The sequence below is a fragment of the Odontesthes bonariensis genome, chromosome 10 (assembly GCF_027942865.1).
Source record: "Odontesthes bonariensis isolate fOdoBon6 chromosome 10, fOdoBon6.hap1, whole genome shotgun sequence".
In the NCBI taxonomy this organism is placed as follows: domain Eukaryota; kingdom Metazoa; phylum Chordata; class Actinopteri; order Atheriniformes; family Atherinopsidae; genus Odontesthes; species Odontesthes bonariensis.
In genome coordinates, this window is record NC_134515.1 from 14,981,501 (window position 1) to 15,008,183 (window position 26,683).

Genomic DNA, 26,683 nt, shown 5'->3' on the forward strand with positions numbered 1-26,683 from the left:
AAGAATTATTTGAAGAATAATATATATGCAATGTTTGGATTGCTTTGGAAACTGCAACCCATTGTTGCAACCAGACTGGTCAAACACACAGTTTCTAGAGTTATTCTCCAAGTCAGCACTGTTTTGTACTTGCTGAGATGGCCTTCATTACTGGTGCCAATACATTTTTGAAAGTGTTGTTTCATGGGCTGCATGTGGTGGGCAGCTTTGTTGTACAAAGGGGGTGTGGCTCTAACAAAAAAATGTTGGGAGCCTCTGTTTTGCTTGATCACGTGACTTATTGTGTATTTGTTCGTATTTTTATTGATGTCCTTTCAGATTGACAAGATTGATTTGACCACATTTGAACATTTATTTTCTTAAATTCATGGTTTATTTGTTTTCATTATTTAGTGGTGTCCCCCATTTATTGTTATATAGCTCCATAAATAACTTTGGTTCCCTTTTTTGTATGACTGTAGTTTTTAAGCCATTCTTGAAATAAGTCCTGCTGCATGATTACTGTTCCGTTACCCCCATGAAATAGGTGGCTTAGTGTTTAGATGGTAAAACATAAACTGTTGTGACAAACATAACCCTGTTACTTTAGAGATGAAAGGTCATACATGGTTAGGGATTATATTTTTAATTGGACTGATTATTTGAATTTTAATTACATCAGCACTCCTCTGACTCTGACCTCTGTCTTTTCTCTCTCCCCTTCTCCAGGTTCACACCTGTAACGGACCTGGCTCATCTACGCCTTCCTTCCCCTCAAACATTCCACAGTGTTGCAACACAACCACATCCTTTCTCCTCTGTGCTCAATCCATGGAGAGTACACGCCCACCCAGATAAGATGCCTGCCTCTGTCGACGCCCTGCGTCCCCTCCTGCCCGTCGCCACCACCTCCTTCTCCCTGCGTGCACCTGCTCTTGCCAACAGTTCCTTGCGGCCCCCCCAGACTCCGCCCTGCCCCGCTACAACATAGTGGATGAGGTAACCACCATGAAGGATGATGTCATTAACGCCAACACGCTGGCTTGGCTGGTCTGCTCAGGCGTGTCCATCCTGGCCAACACTTGGAGCATTCTTAGCGTCAGTGCTAAGCAGAAAAAGTGGAAGCCACTTGAGTTCCTCATCTGCACCCTGGCGGGCACACACATTCTCAACATGGCCATCCCCATCACCATGTACTGTGTCATAACACTGCGCCGCCAACACTCCAACTATGAGTGGAATGAGGGTCTGTGCAAGGTGTTTGTTTCCACCTTCTATACTCTCACACTGGTCACCTGCTTCTCCGTCACCTCACTCTCTTATCACCGCATGTGGATGGTTCGCTGGCCTGTAAACTACAGGTATGACATCTGGTTTTCATGCTAAAAAAAAATTGTCCAATTTGTGCCACATATTATGCTCGTAATTAAAGTTGGTTGATTTTTAAAAGGTAATTTCATCTTAATTGCAAATTCACATCTTTCCGTGTTAATCCAGGTACCATATTATAAAAAAGATAACCTTGATTTACTCCCCACCGGTTTTCTCACATCCTCTTTCTGTTGATATCTGCTTTCACCCTAAGAAAGTAAAGTGAAAGGGAATTTTTGCTTGTGGTGCTCACAGCATTAAAAATGGCGTGTTATAGAAATGCAGCAACACTTGTCCTCACTGTGAACATTTGTTATTGGAACTACTCTGCAGAAGAAATGGTTGCTGTGAAAACTGTCGATGCTGTGTTCTTTGGATTATGTCCAGACTCGATGAGAGGAAAGTGAGAACATGTATTTTGTAATATATGGAGAACCAACTGTTTAGGATGTTGCATATATCAACAAAGAGCATATTTTGTAAATCTGTCAACAGTACAGCAACATAAATATCTGATATCTTAAAAATATTGTGAAGGACCAAATATTCTGAAAATGTAACACCTTTCGGATTTAGCACCAACCTTCTATTTTAAAACCAAATCTTTTCAGTGTATTTTCTAAATATTCTTGCCCTCTGCAAGTAAACACAAATGCTGCCAAAGACACAATCTGACTCTTCTGGAGCAGATTCCGAAGATAGTCTGTGGAAATGTTTAGACAAGTGCCAGCTGTCGGGGTGTTTACAGTTTTCAGATGGGCTGTGCTGCATCAGGTGAAATCTCTCTCCTGCCAACACATCTGCTGGTTGCAGTTATTCTGATATCACCATAGCAAACTCTCCAGACTGAGCATCTGCCAGCTTTACCTTCCACCTTCGTTTGGTTTCTCACAACATATGATATTACTAAGCAACACTGAATATTAAACAGATTAGGTCCGCTACACATTAATAGCACTAAGTCCATTTTGACACCCTTTTTTTTTTTGACACCCAAGACATCTGCTGTTCACACAAAATCTGACAGAAAATGTTGTTTCTTTTAAATAAGATTCTGATGCTGTATTTACATTCAGAAATTAACTGGGGCAGCTTCTACTAGACCTACTGATGAATATTAAGCAGCCATTATTTGGTTTCAAAGCACAGAATTTTGGCCACATGCTATTACTGGTGTGAGGTTTTGTTATTTGTGCAGTCAAAGAACATCTCACACCTCAGAGGTCTTGGCTTTGTTGCAATTCAGCTGTTATTCGTGGCTTTGCTGATCTCCATTTTCTGGCCATCAGGCAAAGAACAATAATTTTCAGTTGAAAGCATTTCTAGAGCAAATGATGTGGCACTTGCAGTCAGAACCCATGAAATCAAAATTTCTATCTCCAGAATACAAGCTACTATGTGGGTTCTTGGAATGATGCAGAAACCAGAGTTATGGTGCATGTGGTGAGATCAGAATTCTGTTGCCTTCCTGTTTCTCTCCTGCTGAAAAATAGAGTGATTGTATTGCCTTTGGCATCAGGCCACAATCTACAGTCAGCTTGGCCAATTTTGCAGATAAGTAGATATTCAATAAGATATGCAAATTTCCTTTTAAATCTATGCTCAGTCTTGCTATCTATATTGCCTGTGCAGCTGCCACTATTGGCTGATGCCCACTGAGATATTAGGTTTTGCTCAAATGCTTTTTATCTCTCTTGTCTGTTGCCTTACTCATCTTACTATATGCTCTCCCACCTTGTGTCCGGAAGCATTAAATTTATCCTCAGCAGCTTGTCTTTTTGTTTTCGAGTCACTTTTAAAAATGATATGGTGAAAGTATAGTTCAGGTGGTGCTCTGTGTAATTGCTGTTCATATTTCATTTAAATCGGTTCACGTCCGCCCTGCTGAGCTAGCAAGGCTGCCTTGTCTCTGACATTAACATACAGTGAAGCCCTGAATTATGAATTCCAACCTTGTACTTAGGCAGCTGTTCTCATCACCCTGCGTTCACTATCTCATAGGAGTTATTTCCCTTTCTCTTACTGGTAATAGATTCATGCAGCTTGGTGACGTAACCCCCCCATGTACCTCAGGCACATGCAGGAAAGGCTAGCATTATTACTCACTGTGACAACAAGACCCACTTGTCTTTGCAAAAAGCCATAGTGCAAAGATGGAGACGACTGCTGCATTTATACTATGTCAATACATGCAAGCTGATGCTTTCCAAGTGGCAAATATTTTTAAATGGATTTTTGACTATTTTTTTTTATTTTTATGCAAAGGCACTTGTTCTTCATGTAGCCAGTGCTCCTCCAGAGGGTTCTGTTAGGATAGGAAGAGAAAGAAAAGCGACATTTGCTCTGGTTCTCTTGGGGAGGCAGATTAGGTATCCTGCTGAAAGTGCTCAAGGACAGCTGACACTAAACAGAGAATTAACTGAGCTTTCTTCAGCAGCACAAATGAAGCAGGAGAAACACTCTTTCTGTGCCAATCTATATTTATGTGCATTTTTAAGTCTCTTTCTTAGGAAAGGAATGTATCATAATTAACAAAATCAAAAGTGTTTAATAGCTGTTTTTGTCAATACTTGAAAGAAAAGATTTTTGAACCAAGACTTTGAATGATTACTCAAACACTGTGGTCTGTTCATCAAAGTCTGAACTATAAAGTTAGTTCTGTCAGAACCACTCTCGTCAAAACGAGACGAGAAACAGAGATGAATTTCAGAAGCTTATTCTGAATGCATACAATTATGTTTGGCGGTATGGCTCTGTTCGGAGGAAGTTCCCGACTTTTCCATGAGCTCCATGGAAGCCAAGACAGGGAACAGCAGCATCCTCAGGTGGAGTGCCTTCCATTTGCTGTAAAGGCAACAAACCCCCCAACAGACCATACTGGAACGCAGCCAGCCAATTGGATTGTTGGACCAGGGTGTCCTACAACCCCCCAACTGACCATACCGGAACGCAGACCAGCCAATTGATTAGTTGGAACCAGGGTATCCTACCCCCCGACGAATTATTAGCTACCAATTTTATTGGGGCAAGCATTGACCTCAACCACTTAGGTACACCATAAAAAATATGGTCAGTCTCCACAGCAGCGACAGCGCTTTGCAGCAGGGCAAAGCAGGCAAGATCCAAGCAGAGCAAGATCCGATCCAAAAACGCAAACGAGATGCAAGCAAAGCAGAGCAACATCCAAGCCAAGCAGAGCAACATCCAAGCCAAGCAGAGCAACATCCAAGCAAAGCAGAGCAACATCCAAGCAAAGCAGAGCTTTTAACACACTTCACCTGACCCACCTAGGAAGTTAAAATCACCGTGAGCTTGCATTTTTTTTTTTTTTCTACCCACACAATTAAATAAGCCATAAAGCATAACACAAATGACCTCTGTCATTGCTGTTCATGCCATCAATTCCGGAAGCGATTTTAATGATTTGACTTCATCCCAAATTATTTTCGATCTTAATCAGTATCTTTCATGCAAGTTAAGCCCTACCAGTGGCTCTTGTTTTATTTAAACAGAGGCACAGCTGCACAATGTCTTTTTTTTATTATTATTTTTTTTAATTTATTTTTTATTAAAACCGAGCCACCTAAAAATGTATCCACTGTTTAAAAAATTATAATTCCCAGAGCTCATTTACCAGTTGAATAAATATTCAAAGGTAGTTCAGTCAGCCAAGTACACTTAGGCTCCATTACCAATAACAATACAAAACATGTATATCAACTGATTGCTATACAGAATCAAATTACAGAAGCTGTATGCAACGATTGCTGTGCAGCAAATCTCCTAACAACTCATCCAAATTTTTGCATGTTTAGACTCAATACTGAGAATTGCTAAACCTGTGAGTCTGTTCTCTGACATAGTTGAACGCAGGTGATTTTGATGAGTTTAAAGGCCCTGTCACACTGTTGCGTATGAGAGAAGCGTATGAGTTGCGTATGAAAATTAATCATACGCACGAAAAGTCCTTGAAAATAAAGAATGACTAGCGTATGAGTAGCATATGAACTGCGCATGCCCAGCGTACGTTTCAACGCGCCTATTGAGAATGAGGAGTCACGTGACTCCGGTCGGCCGGTCGGCCATGTTGGCAGAAGACGCTATTGGTTGCCAGGGGCAACGCCTCAGCAGCCTTTCCACATTGATCCATTATTGCAGTAGACGACGCGCTATCAACATCTCTCGAGACATTCATCTCGATCATGCCTCCCAAGAAGCAATCGTCGTTTTCCCGGGCCCTGGGCTGAGGAAAAGGCAAAAAAACACAAGAATCATTCTCACCCAAACCTGCTGAAATGCCTGATGCACCTGCGGCTGATGAGTTACATGCTTCTGAGCGATCAAGATCCCCAACTCCTCCTCCTGACCGCTCCCGTGAATCGTCGCCCGTCTGGCGGAGATGGAGGCGGCAGACGGGCGGAGGCTATAAATACGCTAGCTGTACGGTACACCTTCATGCCAACATATGGCAATTTATGTCCAGCGTTCTCGACCTATCAGTAACGTACCTATATCGTACCTCTAGCGTATTCAGTGTATGCCTAGCGTATGCTTAGTGTATTAACCATACGCACAAAAGTTTTGAGCATGTTCAAAAATTTATTTCTGCCTCAGCGTATGCCAACGTATGCCAGCGTGCTTGAAACGTATCCCCTGGCGTATGTCAGCGTATACCAGCGTATGAGTGATAATTTTCATACGCTAGTGCCATACGCAACAGTGTGACAGGGCCATAAGAGCTGAACTCCTCTGTATGGTTCCAAACACAGTTCTGCTAGCCTTAGCCACCACTAGTATACTAGCCAACGCAAACTAGCAGACTTTTTAAGAACGGTTCATAGAACAACAATGATATGAAATGCCACACTTCAATTGGTTCAGTTCAAGATGTCAAAGGCTAGCCAGTAGCTAGCTAGTTCAACGTTTCCAGTTAGGTAGCGCCAGCTATCTGTTACCGAACTGGCTTGCAAAGCTATCTTGTGGCTACTAGAGTATGGCAACCCGACCGAAGCACGACAGGCCGGGCCGGACTCGGACAAAAAATTAGAATGTCTTGTCGGACTCGGGTCGGGCTCGAAAGCAAGCAGACATCGTGAAAATTATAAACAGCCAGAGGACAGGTTTCAGTTCATTGCAAACGTCAGTTTTTGTGATAAACATAAATAATGGAATATGCATAAATGAAAATGTTGGTAGGCTATTCGTGCCTCATGCCGTGCAGCATGCATCTGTGGTCTGTGCATGCTCGGTGCGCACGCACGCATATCGAACATTCGAACAACTTTACATTAAACACGTGCGATCAGTGCAGCCGAGCTCAGTTGGCTGGAAGCGCTATGGACATTAAAAGAAAAATAGCTTCTGGAGAACTGAAAGTCGTGGAAAATGAGAGGGGGAAATCCACTGTGTGGAAACGCTTTAAGCTATAATGGATTATGGTGGATAATGGTGCGCTGTCACCAATGTGTATTTACTGATTAGGGTGCGCCGTCTTGCGTTGGTCACTGGTCTCGGGCTTCCGGCGGGCTCGGACACAAATATTTTAATTAATCTCGGGCTCGGGTCGGATTTGAGAACTTTTCTGTCGGTTGAGGGCCGGGCTCGGACAGAAAAATCCGGCCCGAGCCAGGCTCTAGTGGCTACCGTGACATGAGGTACCCCATAGGCACAAACACTCCACACCCCGGCACGACAGGTGCGCCGCACCCATCAGACTGTAATGCATACATACCACAGCCGTGTGTAGCACCTGTTGCACCTTAGAAGCATCACCGCGAGGATCCAAACGGACCAATCGGGAGGATGGTTTGTAATCCAAATGTGCCGGCATAAGACCCGCGCCACACAGCTACAGTCACGCAAAATCATGTGAAATCGAGCCGCGTGTCTTACCGCGGCTGCCCTACCACGTACAGGAGCCCGCCGCGGCCAAACTTGACTCTGACCGCGGCGCGCTGTCAGAGTCTAAACTTTTTGCCCCTATGCGGGGAGCTGCTGTGGAAGGCTGCAAGCAGAGAGCAAAAAAAAGCAGTGACAGCAAACCAAGTTTAAATGAAGTGCCCCAAATGCCAGCATCCAATTGCGAGCAGCAGCTGATTACCCATTGAGCGCAGCTGGCCATAAGGGTTGGGTCGGCGTCAGTCAATAGGCAAAGGGCGTGTTGACTACGTGGTCTGCCAGAATTAACGCGATGCTCCATTTGTACTTCGATGTGTTTATTGAACACATGGATTGCTCTAAAGCAGCAACAACCTCCATCATATGTTTATGCTAGCTGTGTATGAGCCTTTTACATCCACAAGTAAATTTTTTTTTAACCGTTTTTCCACTGCAAAACTGTTTCAGCCATCTTCTACTTATGCACCAGCATCCTAAATGGTTTAAGGTCAGGACTTTGACTCCCATAATTCCATAATATTATCTCTCAATCCTTCTGTTATTTATACACTTGGGTGCTATGGGTCTTTGTCTTTTCCCATCACCTAATCTCTCATGAGCTTCAGTTCACAGACTGCCACTCTGACATCCCTTGCATTCACTTTCTTGATACAGTTTATTATTCCCTCATAGACTGGATGGAAACCAGGTGCTGAGGTTTCAAAGCAACTTCAAAATACAGTGTTCCTGCTCTCAGGTTTGACCATTAGGATGAGTCTTTATTGTTAGAGTGCACTGCCCTTTCCCTCCAAACACAGTGTTTGCAATTTTGAAAAACAAACAAACAAACAAACAAGCAAACAAAAAATAACTTAATTAAAAAAGACTAAACTAAATTATCTTATCATAATTTCATATTTCCACATAACAATATCCCAGATTATCCAGGTGGTCTTTTAAAAATTTGAAAAATCTAGCAAAACCAATGTCAGAGTTTTTCATATTGCAGTTGGGTGAACAATGATTTTAACATTTCTGTGAATGTTTAGCTGTTAACCTTGGATTCTTTGCCACATCTAACAGGTTGCATGTTGTGCTCTGTTTGTGTGTTATTTAGTCAGTTTATCCTTGCCAAAGGGTTCCCAGATTTTTTGCTTGGAGCTTTACATACGCTTGAAGCTGAAAAGGGATTGGTGCACACTCGTGATTTGTTGCTGATGCCTTGAACAGCTCAGCAGTACTTAACTTGCAAATGTCTTGGCAGGATAGCACCATCTTCCATGAAGTCATGGAAATGAGAACACCAGTCACAGCTTGCCATATTTTTAGATGTATGCGTGCTGCTTGCAAACCTTGCAAAGTGCCACACCACCAGAGGACACAAACAAAATGAGTGAATTCTTCATTGTAACAGTTACTTGGAGGTGAGAGAAAATAGAAATCTTTTCATGCAGAAATGGATCTAGATGACAAATGGACAGACTGGAGGACATAAAAAGCAATCTTTAGCCACCAGCAAAGAATCAATTCCCTCCACATTCATCTGCAGCTTATCCAAGCGAAGACAGTATGGGACATTGCTTCTTTGAGCTTATATCTACAGATGTTCCATTTTTTGTGGTACAGTATCTACACTGTTGTACTATAACTAAGTTATGGTCAAGCATTGCAAAGTTTCTGTCTGCTAACATAATTCCTCAACATAAATATCCTTCTTTTAGAAAACAAAACCTCCTTATAATGCTGTATTAAAATTGATGTATTCAGTACACTTTGAGTTAAGTTTGTGTACTGTTATACAGTCTGTTACTGACCAGTACAGCACCTCATATATATCATTTAGAGGTTCTATTTGTTGGAAAAATATTGCCAGGGCCATTTGTGTTACAATTTTAGCTGAGATATTATTTCGATTTTACCGGTCAGAGATTTCCAAAAATGTAAATGAGACACAGGGTCTACACAGCAGAAAATAAAGCCAAAGTCGGTTTCATTGACTTGATGCAAAAATCTGTGGTTGTGCTTCCAGGTTGAGTAACACCAAGAAGCAGGCAGTTCACACCGTGATGGGCATCTGGATGGTGTCCTTCATCCTCTCCACACTCCCAGCAGTGGGCTGGCATGACACCATCGATCGCTTCTACACCTCCGACTGCAGATTCATTGTGACAGAGATCGGCCTGGGCTTCGGCGTCTGCTTTCTGTTGCTGATTGGTGGCAGTGTGACCATGGGTGTAATCTGCATCGGCATTGCTCTCTTCCAGACCTTTTCCATTCAGGCAGGCCACAAAGCTGACAAGAACAAGTTCAATGTCCCCACCATTGTGGTGGAGGATGCTCAGGGGAAGCGCAGGTCGTCCATCGATGGATCGGAGCCTCTCAAGACGTCGCTGCAGATCACCTACCTGATCAGTGGCATTGTCTTCATCTACGACTTCCTGACTGGCTTCCCCATACTGGTGAGTTGTTTGCCTAAACAGGATTGTAGTTAATGAGGAATAATGCTAGCTGTTAAATTTACAATATGAATATCCCAATGTTGACATTGACGTTTCATCAGTCATGTAGGCAAACAAGTCAAACTTATTAAAGAACAGCCGTTATACTTCCAAGTCAGTTGTGCACAGTACGTGTAGTTTAATGAATTTTTGATTAATAAAATTAGTGCCTTTTCAAGTCTTACGACATGGAAATTACACAATTAACATTAGTTTTTTTTTAAAGCTTGTCCCGAGGTTTGCACAACAATTTCTGACCATTTTGAGCAAAAGAAAAAGATGTTTTAACTCTAACGTAAGCTGATATTGTATTTACGTGCATATATATATATATATAGCAATGGTAAAGAATATAGAGATATGAAAATGTACTTAATAATAAAATATTTGAGAAATATATAAGCTTAGAAATGACTTTGCAGCTGTGAATCTTAACCCCTAATCCTAACCTAAATAAACAAGTTCAAACAGTGAATTTATTCTTATTTTGGTACAGTCATATTAACTAATATTCATGTAAATAAATACAAAATAATAAAGAAAAAACAAGGTTGCACACGCTCACCCTGTGTGCAGCCTTGCATTTTATTTAGTTTTTACATCTTTAACTTGCAAACCTAAGTAATAAAGTAATGTTTTTGATGACATTGTAATAATATGATACACGTATATAATATAGCCTTCTTGAAGCTACTTTAAAAGCTTACGTTAAACGACGTACCTCATGCACATTTTGACGATGCTTTCGTGTTTCTCCAACCATCTTACTATCCTGTTTGTGTTTAAATGGTTTTGTTTGAGTGACTTTAGTGGTTCAGTGGCTTTGTCTTTACTTTCATAATGCAATCTAGTGTTGTTTAACAATGAATAAATTCAAGCTTGAAACTTGAGTTAAGGAGGAAATACTGTTTCATAGTGTCTCCATTTGGTTTGTGAATTCCACCCCCAGGTTCTCATTTGTTTTTAACAAATTAGTTCATTGGTTTTCTCTGTAGATTTGAGAGCCTGCAAAAGCTTGAGGCTTATTGTTTGTGATGTAGTTAAAGCAGCCAGTCTGGCCTTTCAGAAGCAGTCACCTCAACAGAGCTTTTTCCATAGAGTAAATGAGCTTGAACAGTTTTTGTTTTGGGTAAAGCAAGTACCCTCTGCTAGTCTTTAAGCCACCTAAATAGAGATGTATGTTTTTAAAAATAGGGTTAGACTTACTGTATGTATATTATCACACTATTACTTAACTGGCAGAGTATATATGTCCGTTTTGTTACCCTCTCTCTTTTTGTTTGTTTTTAAGTTTTGTGCCCCTGAGGCAAGCCATAAAGAAACTTTTTCATAAAAAAGGGAAACCGACATAAACACTTAATGATGAATCCAAAGCACAGAGCAAGTTGGCTGGTTTGTTTTTGCTTATTCATAGAAGAGTTATTGTTTGCATGATTGTTACTTTTAATGAGTTTGGGGAAGACTTTTGAGGAAAAAAAGTCAGCAGTACAGTCTGTGATTAATGATTTCGACTCGCAAAACTTCCAGTTGTATGCAGTGAGTAAACAGTATTAGATAATTCTCCACTTGTAGATGTTGGCTTAGAGTCATGAAAATGTTTTCTTGTATATTTATCCAAATCTGCAGCCATGCGCCACTCTTCACCCTTCACCCTGAGTTGCAGCATAGCATCTTCTTCTCACTCAGACAAAACATATTTTAATTATTTGACTTATAATTTAACTGCAGAAGCTTTTTTGTAAGTGAGACCTCTTCTTTATATTGATTAGCAATCATAAGAAGAGGATGCTTCTACAGTCTATTTTTCATATATCTTTTTATTAATTTCAGAGTGAGAGTAAACACATCTCTATTTCTACGCTATACATAAATTCTAACTGTGTACGTTTTGGTTCAGGATCAGAGATTAAATTGCATTATTGTTGCCTCTGAAAGTTGAGGAAAGAGTTTATTTAGAGAGTATGCAAAACAGAGAGGGTAGTATATTACTGTTGATGGATTCTGTTTCAGTAACAGGAACAATAAAGGGTCTGCTGGCTGTTTTTACAGCCTGATCTAATGAGCTATTTAAATGCATGGAAAGCTGCAACAGATACAGAGTGCATTTGAGAGTAATGCTGAGTAATGGATGCCAAAACATGCCAAAAACAAAACAATATTTATTTAAGGGAAAAAAAGGAAGAAGAAAACCATATAAACACATTTAAAAAATGAGTCCTGAGCCTGATTAAATTCTGCTCAAATGTGATCGCTGTTGCTATCGGTGGGGAAAAATGTGCGCATCAGAGTCTGGCAAAATAATTCTACATAGGCTGACATTTGTAGGAAAAAGTATTTACAGACATTAAATAGTAGACATATGATTGATGTCATTTGACAGACTGGTACATAAAATAAAACAAGGTTTGATCTGTGCTGGCAACCCTCTGTTCTGAATGTGTGCAAAATGCAAAAACTTTCTGTGGGTGCACTCTCCTGTCTATCAAATATAAATGAGATGGTGTTAGGCTGCTGCTGAAGGAGAAGCGATTATTTATATGAATGTATCAATATGGACAGCACTATATTTAGCTGCCATTTGCGGAAGTTATGAATGCCTGAGCTTTTGTACCTGCCTATTAGCATGTGCCAATGTATAGGGTTAGATCGGAAGGATCATTTTTAGTATTCCCTCAGCTTCTGAGTTCATGTTAGTCTGAATATGAAAAACAGGTTTTGTCATCTGGATTTATCTGGATCAAAATGAAATCCTTCTTGTTGCTGCTTTCTTTTTGAAATTCTTGGAACTGAAACACAATTGCAGTTTAGGCATTTTGACTATGTTCAGGTCATAATATAATAAACATTTCCACTTTTTTTCCTAAATATAGACAAAGTTTAGGGGTTAAAAAACGTTGCATCCCTATCTGTCATACTTATGGAGACAAGTATAGTATATTCTTGGTCTGCAGTATTCTGGTCAGTTTGAAACACATTCAAACTGTACAGCTTAGTACAGTTTAGTTTCTTCAAGGAAGCCACAAAAGCCTGGCAATTTCTAATGGTGTGTGTGAGCTGGAACATTAACTTGTTTATGTTGACTCCAGGAAAGAGGTGTTCTATTTCATCCTTACTGACCGCCAGAGGCGGTGCTTTCAAGCACTGAATGATACATCTCGCGCATGCGCAGGTCGAGTGTTTATACCAACAATGTCACTCGTGACCCCCTGCTGACCCCGGAGAGCCTATATCTTCCGGCAACATCAGCAGGTCAGTCCCTTTCATCTTCTCGCTGCGCAAGGTATTACCTCGTCTGCTTATGAGACGAATTCCAAAACCATTTCTTCCTTCATCGTTCGCTGCTGGTGGTCTCGCGACGTCCCGTCGAGGCTGCGAGCTGCTCGCCCTTCAGAGACCGCAACGAACTGCCGAGAGGTCTGTAACCTTTTTTTTCCTCGGCTGATGAAGTGTACTGCCAGCTGTTACAAGCGCCGGTCTAGGCAGCGTGCTCGCTCCTTCTCCCGGTGCTGTGCGCCGCACGTGAGTAACAGTCTGTTTATAGTTACATTGTCGGCGAAGGCTAATTGCTAGCCCTCTCCCGGCATCTGTGACCTGCCTATGTTAAAGCGGCCAACTCGGTTGTGCCGGTTCTTTGATTTTGTTGCTGCTATTTTTCTGCCCCTCTCCTGGTGTAAGGCGGCGTTTGCGCCCCCCGCTCCCAGCACAGGTGGCCTATAGTGGTTGTCGGTGAAGGCTCCGTTTGCGGCTCCCTCTCCCGGCATCCACCTATAGCTAATAGAACTTGCACTAGCCCCTCTCTTGGCGACGGCGGCGCGTGCGCCCCCCGCTCCCAGCACAGGCGGCCTATAGTGGTTGTTGGCGAAGGCACCGTTTGCGGCTCCCTCTCCCGGCATCCACCTATAGACAGTGTATAAATACAGCAATAGCCCCTCTCCTGGTGTAAGGCGGCGTGTGCGCCCCCCGCTTCCAGCACAGGCGGCCTATAGTGGTTGTCGGCGAAGGCACCATTTGCGGCTCCCTCTCCCGGCATCCACCTATAGACAGTGTATAAATACAGCAATAGCCCCTCTCCTGGTGTAAGGCGGCGTGTGCGCCCCCCGCTCCCAGCACAGGCGGCCTATAGTGGTTGTCGGTGAAGGCACCGTTTGCGGCTCCCTCTCCCGGCATCCACCTATAGATAAGTGTTTGAATAAACAATTGCCCCTCTCCTGGTGTAAGGCGGCGTGTGCGCCCCCCGCTCCCAGAACAGGCGGCCTATAGTTGATTGTCGGTGAAGGCACCGTTTGCGGCTCCCTCTCCCAGCATTCATCTATAACTAAGAAGAAGAAATATATGAATAAGAATTAGTAAATACGTACTATCGTCAAATATACTGTGTGTGTGTGTGTGTGTGTGTGTCTATATATATATATATATATATATATATATATATATATATAGAGAGAGAGAGAGAGCTAGAGGTGGTCCCGACATGGATCACAACCACTCCTGCTCAGCCTGTATGGCTCCTCTACAGCTTGAGGATGGCCATGATCTGTGTCCTTCGTGCCTTGGCCTCGGACATCTGAGGCAGGGTGTTTCAGACGAGTCCTGCATGAATTGTGGCATCTTGCCTCATGCTGTCAGGGCTACAAGGCTGGCCGAGGTAGAGCGCCTGTTGGGCCCTCCCTTGTCTCCCCAGTTGACCCCTGACCAGCGGCTGGCCCCGTCTCGGTCTAGCCGACCACGGCGTCGGCCTGCTGAGACTGCAGGCCCCACCTCCGGGAAGAGGGCCAAGGGGTCCGGGCTTACTTCTAGAGTGGATCAGCTGACAGCGGAGCTTGACAGCATGAAGTCCCTCCTCCTGGCTCTCCAGCCTGGGGCTGGGGCAACCCAGCCAGGTGCCCTTGTTCCTCCAGCGGCCTCCTTCAGTCCGGAGGAGGATGCGTTTTCCATAGCAGCTTCGGCTACTATGTTTCGGGACTACGCTTCGGACGTGCTAGAGGGAGACGAAGCCTCCCGTCCCTCTGCAGCGGGCTCCCTTTCTTCAGCCCGTAGCTCTGCGGGTGGTAGTGAGGATGGCTCGGTGGGAGCCGCCATTCGTACGGCTCTAGCCAGGCTGCAGCTGGACGTACCGCAGGCTCAGCCAGCTTCGGCTAGTGCCTTTTTCAGGCGCTCCTCAACCCCCGCTGAACTAACTGTACCTCCATCAGAAGAGTATCTGAGGGAATTACAGACGTTCTGGAGGGACCCTAGGGCCCCTACCCGTCCGACAGCTGATGCTCGGACCCTGGCAGCCATGCAGGACGCATCCAAGTTCGACCTGGACCGCATGCCAGCGGTTGAGCCCACTATAGCCACCCTGATCGTTTCACCCGATGAGGCTCTGAGACAGGAGGCGAGGTGTCCTCGCCCCCAATGCCGGGTAACGGATGATTTGCTGTCGAAGGCCTATGAGGCGGCAGCACGCATGGCTCGCATGGGTAATTCCATGTCCCACCTGCTGCTCGCTCTGTCATCATCCCTACAGGACACCGAGCTGGACACTTCTGTCCACAGTGTTACTGACGCCTCCCTACAGGCCTTTGCACTGATGTCTAGGGAGTTGGGACGGGTAATGGCAACTCTCGTTCAGACTCGCCGCCAGGTTTGGTTGGCGCAGTCCCCTCTCTCGGAGGCCTGCAGAAGAACCCTCCGCAGTGTTCTGGTGGAACCGGGGGAGCTGCTTGGTTCCGCGGCTCTGGAAGCCCTCGAGCGCACGTCGCCACGGCGGGTGGACGACATCCTCCGCCACCTCCTCCCGTTTCGGGAAGGCAGGCGGTTCCACTACGTGGAGTTCTTACGCGTTCTGGGGAAACTGACAGCTGCGGCTGCTGTGGTCCCCTTAGGATTGCTGTCGCTGCGTCCCCTCCAGAGGTGGTTGCACAGCTTTCACCTGGACGCCAAGAGACACCGGCACAGGAGGCTCGCGGTGTCCCACCGTTGCCTTCTTGCCCTGGCCCCGTGGAGGAAGCGTTTGTTTCTCCTCCAGAGCATGCCCATGGGCTCCATTGCATCCCGTCGCGAGACAGTCACGACGGACGCCTCCCTCTCGGGGTGGGGCGCCGTGTGGCAGAACCGGACGGCTCAGGGGCTGTGGCCGGCGCGGGACCGCTCACAGCACATCAACACACTAGAGCGTCGGGCTGTGCACAGGGCGTTGCAGGCTTTCCTCCCTTTCTTGAGGGGCCGGCATGTACTTGTGCGGTCGGACAATGTTTCGGCCGTCTCCCACGTAAACCACCAAGGTGGCACCAGGTCTGCACTGCTGCTGCAGGCATCCCGGGACCTCCTGCTGTGGGCAGCACCACGCTTAGCCAGCCTAAGGGCAATGTATTTGCCCGGGGAACGCAACCAGACGGCGGACTTGCTCTCCCGTTGCAAGCCTCCGCCGGGGGAGTGGCAGCTCCATCCGGAGGTGGTGCTCAATATCTGGACCACCTTCGGCAGAGCAAACGTGGACCTCTTTGCCTCAGAAGAGTCGACCCATTGCCCCCTCTGGTTCTCCCTGGACAGAGGAGAGCAGTCCCCTGGGCCAGGATGCTCTGGCCCACGACTGGCCAGAGGTTCTCCTCTATGCTTTCCCGCCGATCCCTCTGATAGTCCCTACGCTACAGAGGGTCCTCCAGCAGGGCCACAGGCTGCTGTTGGTAGCCCCCTTTTGGCCAGGGAGGACTTGGTTTCCACTGCTGCACAGGCTCTGCAGCGGTTCCCCGTGGCGCCTCCCCGACAGGAGGGATCTCCTGTCTCAGTGGCAGGGTCAGATCTGGCATCCCGACCCGTCCCGCCTGCAGCTGTGGGTCTGGCCACTGCAGGGCCCGACCCGCTGCTGACTGAGTGCTCTGGCGATGTCTGCCATACCATCCTAAACGCGAGGGCGCCTTCTACCCGGGCGCTTTATGAACAGAGGTGGCGGCTGTTCACTACATGGTGCTTGGACAGGGGTGAGGACCCTGTGCACTGTACTGTCCCTGGGATTCTGGAGTTCCTCCAGTCACTCCTGGATGACGGCCGGTCCCCCGCTACCCTGAGGGTGTATGTGGCGGCCATTTCCTCTCGGCATGCTCGAGTGGATAACGGCACGGTGGGGAGCCTCAGATTGGTCTCCCTTTTCCTGAAAGGTGCGCGGCGGCTGCGCCCCGCACGAGTGCGGCACACCCCGCCATGGGATCTGCACCTGGTGCTCGGCGCCCTGTGCTCGCCTCCCTTTGAACCCCTTGCTCAGGCAGGGCTGAGGTGGGTCTCCGCTAAGACTGCCTTTCTACTCGCTATCGCATCAGAGAAGCACGTCGGGGAGCTGCATGCTCTGTCGGTGAGCGACTCCTGCATGAGGTGTAACTCGGATGGCTTGGGGGTTTCCCTATGGCCAAACTCCGCTTTTCTCCCGAAGGTGCTGTCTTCATCAAACCTCAACAGACCTATCCACCTGGCACAGTTTGTTCCCCCGGAGGGGGAGGACAGGTTACGCCTACTGTGCCCTGTGCGGGCTCTGAGAGCCTACGTGGCCGCGACTGCCGGTATCAGGCAGTCGGACCAGCTCTTCCTCTGCTATGGTGGCCCTCGGAGAGGCTGTGCGCTTTCTAAACAGCGACTGTCCCACTGGGTGGTGGACGCCATCGCCCAGGCATATAAGGGAAGTGGGCACCCCCGGCCAGCTGGGGTGAGCTGCCACTCCACCAGAGCTGTCTCGACATCATGGGCAGCCCTACGGGGCGTTCCCCTGGAAGACATATGTGAGGCAGCGTCATGGGCGTCACCGAGTACCTTCTCCAGGTTCTATCGAGTGAATGTTGCCACTCCCCACCCGTTGGCTGTGGTCCTGCTGCCCGACTCTGCTGCTTCCTCTCAGTAAAGTGAGTAGGTGCTGGATTCCTCGTGACTTTTCTGGTATTAGTCATCCAGTGCTTGAAAGCACCGCCTCTGGCGGTCATCCAGGATGAAATAGAACCGTAGTTACATACGTAACTTTCGATACCCATATAATAGCCTAAGTGATGTGTCTGCACACACTTTCTGTACTTATTCAACTCAGTGAATCATGCAACTTAGTGATTCTTTTAAAATAAGGCCTAATGTCCTCTCTGGCATTGACGACACTTTTTATATTTTAAAGCAAGTAGCCTGGAAAGCAACTCTTCCATAAGCACCTGAGTCCTAACTTAGAGTATTAATCAGTGTATAAGCTGTGTTCCTGTCTAAATAGCATGTTTGTTATTCTGTCTCCTGACCTCTCCCGCTGTCTGTTATTATCAGTCTCATTAATATTGTTGAAATTGTTTCTTATGTGGCTGTTTGTAGCATTATAAGTTCAAGTCCTCCTTGTTAGCAATGGTTATGTTTTTTTGCACAGGTGGTAAGCTTTGCCAGTCTGAAGTTCGACCGCTCCTACAACTGGATGGTGTTGTGTGTGCTGTGGTGCTCCATTGCTCAGTCCATTCTGCTGCCAATGTTCCTCTGGGCTTGTGACCGCTACCGGGCCGACATTCGTATGGTTTGGGAGAAGTGTGTCGCCATTATGTCAAATGATGACGTGGATGAAGGTAAGCTGCTGTCAGGCATCCCCCTCCTGTCCCACCTCCTTTTCCCCACGTCTTTACCTGATGATTTGATCATCTATATTGATTCCTAACTCCTCAGTGGGGTTTGTAAGAGTAGGGTTTAAACTTGCTGTTAGGACGTGGTCAAACTGCATCGGCCTTGGAGGTTCCAGAAGGTAATTTGTTCCAAGTTTTTATCCGTCTTAAAATGAGAGCACAGATAATCTGCTCCTGTTACAGTTAAAGACGAGGGATCACATCAGAATCGAGAATCCCTTGTGTTCATTTCTGGACTGGTTTTAACTGGAGGAGCTACAATGAAAACAAAATTGCCGTTATCATCTTGAGGAGTTTTGTCCCTAAGACAAACAGAGGGAATTCATTCTGCAAGATGGAAAATTGTGGGAATTAACAGTTGAGAAGTAACATATTTCCCAATATATATTTTTTCAATTGAATTAAAATGGAATCCAGTGTATGTAATATGTAATATGCAATATGTACAACCTAACCTGGGCTATCTTTTGACCAGGGATCAAAATAATCGTCATTATCATAATAAAAGTAAGTAATTAAAACAGCTGATTAATAGAGGGATGCTTTTATGTTATTTGTACATTTTCATTCAAACTGAATTGAACAACATCTCTCTCTCTCTCTCCCTACATATGTATGTATGTATGTATGTGTATATATATATATATATATATATATATATATATATATATATATATATATATATATATATATATATATATATATATATATATATATGTATATGATTTGGAGTGAAGTTGTTGAGACTTGTTGTCTTTTTGGTTCAGCAGGGTCTGAAATCACTGGTCAAATGTTATCATGTGACCTATCATGTGACCTTTGTTGTCTGGACATAAAACTGAAGGGACAAGTGTCTGTGTAATTCAACGCTACAGGAAAATAGACATTTTGTGTACATGTTGTGTATTTTCTAACATGCCTCGCTTTACTAACCTATGCGACTGATGTCACAAAAAACGAGAACTATTGTAGGACAAAGGACATATTTACCTTGCAGCACTTTCGTCTTTTCACTTTAATGTTTTTAAGCTGGGCAATCTTCTCTTAGACTGCTCTTGCATGAGAGAATGATAAAAATACATGGTTCCCCATTGTTGCTGTAAAGCTGAAAGCCACTTTCATGTTATTTTGATGGTCATATTTCCCTCAAGTCAGAAAAGGATACACTCAGGTTTTTGTTTTTGTTTGTTCCTGGATACAAAAATTAATACAAATAAAATGAATAATTTTCATGTGCGTTGTTTTTTTATTTACTTTTATTTAATTTGTTTTCCGTTGTTGTTATTTGTGGGATTTTAACCCACTTACTGGTCAGATTGTGCTGATCCAAAGGCAGAAGAATTAATCCGACAGGGCTTTGTTAATGTCTGTCTAAAAGACAAAGTGAGAAAGTGGACCTACATCTTTTATCACAGAAAAACACATATTGGGACTCTGAGAGTGAAACGTTTCACCAAGGAATCACAGACACTTCAACTAAATCTGGCCCTAAAATTAGGTCACATGATAATCATAGATAGAAACATGAATTGGGTCCATGATCTTTACACCTCTGTCAACCTTATGACAGTATTAACGTCTGTCTTCTTTTTTTTCCACTATTGGCACTGTTTAAACTCAACCCAATCTGAAACCTTTCTCACCTGTTTCTAACCCTCCAAACCTTTTGATCCTCTCCCTCTTTTGACACCCTTCGTCAGAGCTGCTCATTGTCCAACTGGAGCCATAGAACAACACAAGGCAGTCCATATTCTGTGTGATAATTAACACTGCCAGTTCTCTGCTTTTTTTTTTTTTTTCCAGAGGGCTTCCCATGTATAACACATCTCAGTTGTATGTATAAGGATTGTTTCTTGTTTTTCCAAAGCTACCGACTTGCATGCAAATCTGCCTGTGCATATAGCTTCTCTCATCTTTCATCCTTTTGGTCAGCATTTTCTTTAAGATCAGCATTTTACACCCATCTCCATCTGATCTGTAATGAACATAAATGCCATAATTGGGGAAAGAATTCTTGGTCGATGGGTGTTTATAAATAGCAGTTAATATTTTTGCTCGGAATATAAGCTCTCAGATTTTTATGCAACCATCTGGTATGGTTTCTATATTCAAAACCAATTGGAGGCTATTTCACCCTTAAAATGATGTTTGATTTCAATTCTTGGTTATTTTTATTAAAAATTCCTTTTCTTTTTTTCAATCTCTAATTTATATTCTTGAGCAGACATGTAGAAAAGGTAAACAAATCGGAGAACAATTGAACTTGTCTCTCTTATCTTTTTCGTCTGTCTGTCTGTCTGTCTTGTGTATGGAGTCCGTTGCTCTCTAATTCTGACGCCCGTGCTTTTCTGCACTTTGCAGAAAACAGCCAAGATGGAGGAATTCATGCCGACTTAATATATGACAGACCATATGACTATAGCTTGGCGCCTGAAATCGTGACGGTAGACCGTAATGCCAAGTATGAGTTCTCAACCTTAGAAAGGGGGGTTCTGCAAGGGTATCCATTGAGGGAACAACAGGAAGATAAAATGCAGTATTTGCAGGTATATTTTTATTGATTTTCTTAATTTCTTTCATTTGATCAGTTGATTTATTTGATTTCATTGCATGAAATGGCCTTGTGTGCCTATACAGCATCTTGATTGAATTTTCTGAAATGATTAAACGTTTTGTGACGATGTCTCTCTGATTTGACACAGATTTTTTTTTTTTTTGCCTTTTTTTTTTCCCTTACGTGAATTCAGAAAACACTCAGACTGACTAATGTTTGGTAAATATGACCATCAGCAGTCCCATCAACACATTAGCTGTACTTAAAGTAGTTTGTCCTTGTCATGGACCTACGAGCAATTTAGTACATTGTTAGTGTGCAGCAGGGTAAGAATGTAGTAACTGACTTACCTTCTACATTTCAGGAATCCCTCAAGGCTTCAGGGAAGCAATGATAACATCTGCTCATGCTCTGCCCAAAAGCATTGTGTCCATTGGATCCAGCATCCATACCAGTCAGATGCAGAGCTGCTAAATGCTAATTTTCAGCCTGCATTAATTTAAAAGCTTGAACTAACATGCAGCCTTCTAGGACAATTCAAGGAAACCTTTATTTCTATTTGGATTCCAATATTGATCTATTTTTTTTTTAAACTAGAAAATTAGTAGTAATTTAATTGAAAAATTGGAAGATGATTATAATGAATTACTTGACTTGTCCTGGAAGACTGTGGTGAGGATATTTGACCTCTGAATCAGCTGATTCAACTCACACAATATTAACTTAAAGCATCTTGCAGTAATACTGTGTCATCTTTGTATGAAACAATTTGACAAGGGCAGTCTGAGGCCCGAGTTGTTCTGTTTTAACTTTATTGGACAAAAAAACTAAAAAAAAAAAAAAATTAAATTGGTTCAGCACCCCAGATGTCCAGAATTTTAATGGACATTTCAAACACCAGTGCTCTTATGCAGTTCAATTTGACTGTTTTAAGAAAACTTGAAACAGAGATGTATACAGTAGCCATCACTCCATTATAACAGTTCATTCCTCCATCCATTGTCTCTGTGTCACATTCATGTTTTAGTAGATAAATATCCAGCTATAACACTCTTTGTAAGTGTGTGACTGGGAATAAAAGTTAGATTATGATTTTAGTTACAGGATGACTGAACTGTGAAAGGGTTAAAGTATACGAATAACATGAACCAGCAAAACATTTCAGATATTTATCAAGTAGCATTTCCATTTGAGAATTGCTGTGTGCCCCTCAAGTTGCACAGAATAAAGCTTATTTTGCTTTATTGGTTCTCTGTCCATCCTTCCAAGTCTGTCCTGCATTTTCAGTCACTCTAAAGCTTGTGCTGCCCTCTGCTGTTCAGATCTCCCACCTAAGACATTCTTTGCTACTGTATCGTCTGCTGTTTAATTTCTCTGCATTTACCGAAAGCCACCACAGGGGGGCAGGCTGATATCAATCTTGAGGCTCTTGACGTCACCTTGACAAACCCTCTGTCTCTTGCATAGTTGTCAGAGCAGAATGTGAGTATAAAATGTAGGCACGTATAAAATTTTATCATTGTAATCTCTACATAACAAAGAAGGTTACAGCTGTAATCTTGTTGATCTGTGTTAAAGTGTTAAAAAAGTTCTTGTGTGTTCTGAGGGATTACTTAAGTATTTAAAGTTAAGATTCCTCTTGAAATCTCGGACAAAGAAATTTACAAGAACTAAATGTAGGATTTTTATGCAAACATGTCAGATGTTTTAGACATCAACCCAAATATTTACACAATACAGTTTTGGAATCACTAAAAGTTTGGTTTGTAACTGCACAAAACTGCACATCACAACTTATTTAATGTGAAGTGCCACAACACGTATAAGTGTGTATTTGTAGTGATGTCAAAGTTATTCATGCACTGAAGTGCTTGGTCTGTGTCTTTCCTCCAGGTGCCCCCTACAAGAAGATACTCCCACGACGAAACCGACATGTGGACCAGCGACCGGATCCCCTCATACCTACATCGATGGGGCTCCACCGAGGACATGATAGTGAGTGCCCACTACAGCTCCACCTTACCGCGCCGCGAGAGGCGCAGGAGCAGCCTGGTCTCCTACCACGAGGAGAGCCACCATCACCCTCACCGCAAGCGGCGACGCTCTGAGGATAGTATGCACTCCCTCAAGCACCTGCCCCGTGTGGTATGCAGTGGGGAGCGCTACGAGGATGAACTGCGGTGTTTTAGTCGCGATGAGGTGATCAACTTTATAGATGAAACTCCATTGCCGAGCCCAAGGAAGAGCCCGCGGCGGACATCCACCATCTCCCTAATCCCCAACGTGTATGAACAGCACACGGTCATCCTTCCCCACTTCCTGCTGACAGACTTTGAGCGTGAGCCTCAAGCGCTCAGGCGACACACAGAACACAAAAGGAGCAGTAGTAGAGGAAACTCACCTGAGGGTTCGCCCAAACCTGACAGACCTGGAAAGAAAAGCTCTGGGGCTTGTGGCTCGGGAAAAGGCTGCAGAGAACGCCTACGAGATGGGAAACAGCACGAGGAAGCGGGCTCACCAAGGAGCAGCCGGCAGACTCAGGGACATTCTTCCAGTAGGACAAGGACAGGCGGAGGTGCTGTATGTGGTGCTGGAGCTGACTGGGGACACCAGAAGCACCTGAGCAAGGCTGAAAGTAAAGGAAGCACAAACAGTTTTGTAAGCACACCCTCAGCATCGTCCTCGGGATACATCACCTTTCACTCTGATTCTGTAGGCTCCACCACCTGAAGGCAAAGCTCCTTTGTTAATATCAACATACTGAGTTTAATATCATAATGAAAACCTCTGGGATATCAGTGTTTAAAGAAAAGTGACATGCTGGAATATAGCAGCCTTTTTACTTGGGTCACTGTTCAGTTTTACTACATAACATAAATCAAATCTGTTATGCTAAATGGCCTTAGGATTTTTGGAAACATTTTCCGAATGGGCCTTGATTTGGTGAGTAGACTGGAGACGGTGTTCGCAGGTCCAGCTATTCAGCTTTCACCTTAGAAATTATCCACTGAAGAACTCTTTTCTTCTGACACAAATTACTCTTTTTAGATAGTGTGAACATTCCTTGATCTTGCTTTTGCTGTTTGACATTGTTTCTAATGACAGGATTTTCAAAGATATTAGTCAGGATGTTCTTTTTTTTGTCACTTAAAAACTTGAACTGAGTTTGTGTTTTAATCGGCCTGTAATTAGTGTGTTTTGTTGTATGGACACAAATTTTCCTGAATACGGCGCATTTCCCTTGAGGTTGACTTAAGGATACGACGGATTTTATGTATTTGTTTTATTACAATCATGTCGGACAACTTTTCTATCTACGTTATTATTATTCACAGCACACGAAAAGCTTTTTTTTTTTAAAACACTATATTTTGAAGTGAAATGAGTTCTAATCCCAAAACTATTACCAGTCCAACAGTTTCTGTGTGAGGTATTGAGATATAATGTGAAGACCCCTTAATCATTAATGGCAATGTGAGGTTACTTTTTTTAAGAGACACTTGAGTTCTTATGTATATACGAAGGATATTAGATTTTTGTTTTTGGTGTTTTCAGTTTAATGACACTTTTGCTTAAAGTATCACCCAAATCTTCTTACTCTTTGACTTCGGAGATCACAGATCAAATCATCAGACTAATAGGAAAATGGTGCTTGATCTCTCATCAGCTGACGTCACCTCTTATTTGTTTTAGTAGCTTTTGAGAATGCAGCAGCAATGATTTCGATTATATCCAGAAATGTAACAATCACAGCCTTTAGCCAGTAATTCAGATGTAATGCAAATTAACTGCTGGTGTCATCCCCAAATTCACAAAAAGAAAGCACAAATTTAAACTTTTTATGAGAAAATAAAGCACGATTGCAAAGTAAGTAACCTGCTGCATCAAAGGCATATTTCATGGTATCTCCCAACACACACAAGAGTATGAAACACATATAGGAGGTTTTTTAAGTGTGGTGTAACCTTTTTAAACACCTGATTAATCTGAGCTCCAAGACATATAAACATCCCTAAAGCCTCGAAGAAGAATGATGTAGGACGGATAGGGTTTATTTTTGTTTCAATAAATGAGCATTTCTGGGAGAGAGTGGGATTATTTAACATCATCACAAGTATAAGTATGAAATGCACCATAATCTCGAGGCATTCTGCTTTAGCACCCTGACTTAAAATAAACAGTGTGCAGCTGACTGCATGAAGCACACACTTAGGCTTTTGAAGAATACCTTGCCTTCTCCAAAGTGATAAATGCAACTTAAAGACGTGAAAATTACCGGCAAACTAAGCAGAAGCACCTTTGAGCTATGACCTCTCCTGGACAGTTGCTGCTCATGTGAATGTATTTGCACTAATAAAGTGCAAGTTATCAAAAAAACCCAACAAAATTTAAGTGTGATGACAATATTAAATAAAAATATCCCCTGTGATGGCCTTATTATGAAACATTTTTGCTGTGGCCACCCAAGTAATGAAGTTGTACGTTTTCAGGCCTTTAATGCTTTCAGTCATCTGCCATCATTTGAAATGTTTTGTTTAATTCGCACAGTTTGTGTTAGTCTCACTTATTTTTACTCAATTGGACGTGATATCTGAAATGTATTGTTGAAAGCATAAGATCACACTCCTCTATCGAACTTTTCTATGTCATAGATCTTTTACATTTTGTTGTGTTTGCAATATTGAAAAAATTCTTTTCTAACATATTCAAAGATGTGTGACTCAATATGAATGATGTTAAATGTTATGATTTTCTTGTTGAGCTGATGACTTTGTTAAAACGAGATGACTGATTAAATTCACAAGAAGATGCGTAGAAGTGTGTGCTTTCAAAGCAATACATCTTGTTAAGCTTTCACAAAACTGGAGGACACTTGGAGGGTGGGATGGTGGTAAACTGGTTTGGATTATGAATCTCAGCTGAGGCCTTTTGGTGTGGAGTTTGCATGCTTTCCACATCCCTGTGTGGATTTTCTCTAGCTGTTCCAGCTTCCCACCACAATCCAAAAACTAGGTCAATTGGACTGTTAGTGTGGTTGTTGGAGATGTGCTTGCAAACAGGCACAGAAATTACCCATTCTTTACTTTTTCCACGAGTTTTCATGAGATTCACCTTTTGTCACTATAGGGCCACAGCCAATTAAAGCTCAGCATGTCCCCACATGAAGACCAAGGTTGGTGTTTTGCACGGTAATAAAAATGCTTCAGCCTCCATCATTCTGAAAAGTATAATTTCCTCAATAGGGCCTTTACAAGAACATCTTACTCTTGTTTAGTTACATGTGCATGCCTTTAAAACATCCTCCGTGGTCTTGCAGCATGGGTTAATACAGAATACAAGCTGAATTTTCAAATGCCACTATAACAATCTTTCTTTTAATCTCTTCTTAAAACTTAGAACTGAATACAAATCGAGCTCTGTCGCTTTACATGGATAAATTATTTTCACTTCCTGTTTTTCAACTTTTAATAAGTGCGTTGATTTTAAAGCACGTTTTTTGTTGGGGGTGGGGGGAGTGGGCAGGTGTCTCTGATCATCTGATTGCGAGCTTCACATGTGGGAACTATGCGGGAGGGTCGGAGTTGTCTAATGAAAGAGTTCAGCATGGATATGAAAGTTATACGAGCTGGAAACAGCCGGGGAATAGAAGACGATTTCTAATGTTTACGGTTCACACGCATGAGTATTTGGATTTGGGTGAGCTTCATACTGTACTGCACTATGTTTTTTTTATTGCACAACAAGCTCCGCGACTGTGTTGAACCTGGCCTACAAAGACAAATATATTAGCA

At 43.4% G+C, this 26,683-nt stretch overlaps 1 protein-coding gene across 1 annotated transcript; it reads left to right on the forward strand.

Moving 5' to 3' along the window:
• Window positions 1-685: 685 nt before the first annotated feature.
• On the forward strand, window positions 686-25,702 carry gpr153 (G protein-coupled receptor 153). Its single transcript, XM_075476430.1, has 5 exons — window positions 686-1,340; window positions 9,257-9,686; window positions 18,094-18,283; window positions 20,699-20,883; window positions 22,785-25,702. The coding sequence occupies exons 1-5, from the start codon at window positions 988-990 to the stop codon at window positions 23,619-23,621; spliced, it is 1,995 nt and encodes a 664-aa protein (XP_075332545.1). The 5' UTR covers window positions 686-987; the 3' UTR covers window positions 23,622-25,702.
• Window positions 25,703-26,683: the final 981 nt, after the last annotated feature.

Excerpts from the sequence above, each read along its gene's own strand:
- gpr153 (XM_075476430.1), top strand. The coding sequence starts at position 988 with ATGAAGGATGATGTCATTAACGCCAACACGCTGGCTTGGCTGGTCTGC. Across the intron at positions 9,687-18,093 it reads TGACTGGCTTCCCCATACTG|GTGGTAAGCTTTGCCAGTCT; the intron begins GTGAGTTGTTTG and ends TTTTTTGCACAG. Across the intron at positions 20,884-22,784 it reads ATAAAATGCAGTATTTGCAG|GTGCCCCCTACAAGAAGATA; the intron begins GTATATTTTTAT and ends TCTTTCCTCCAG.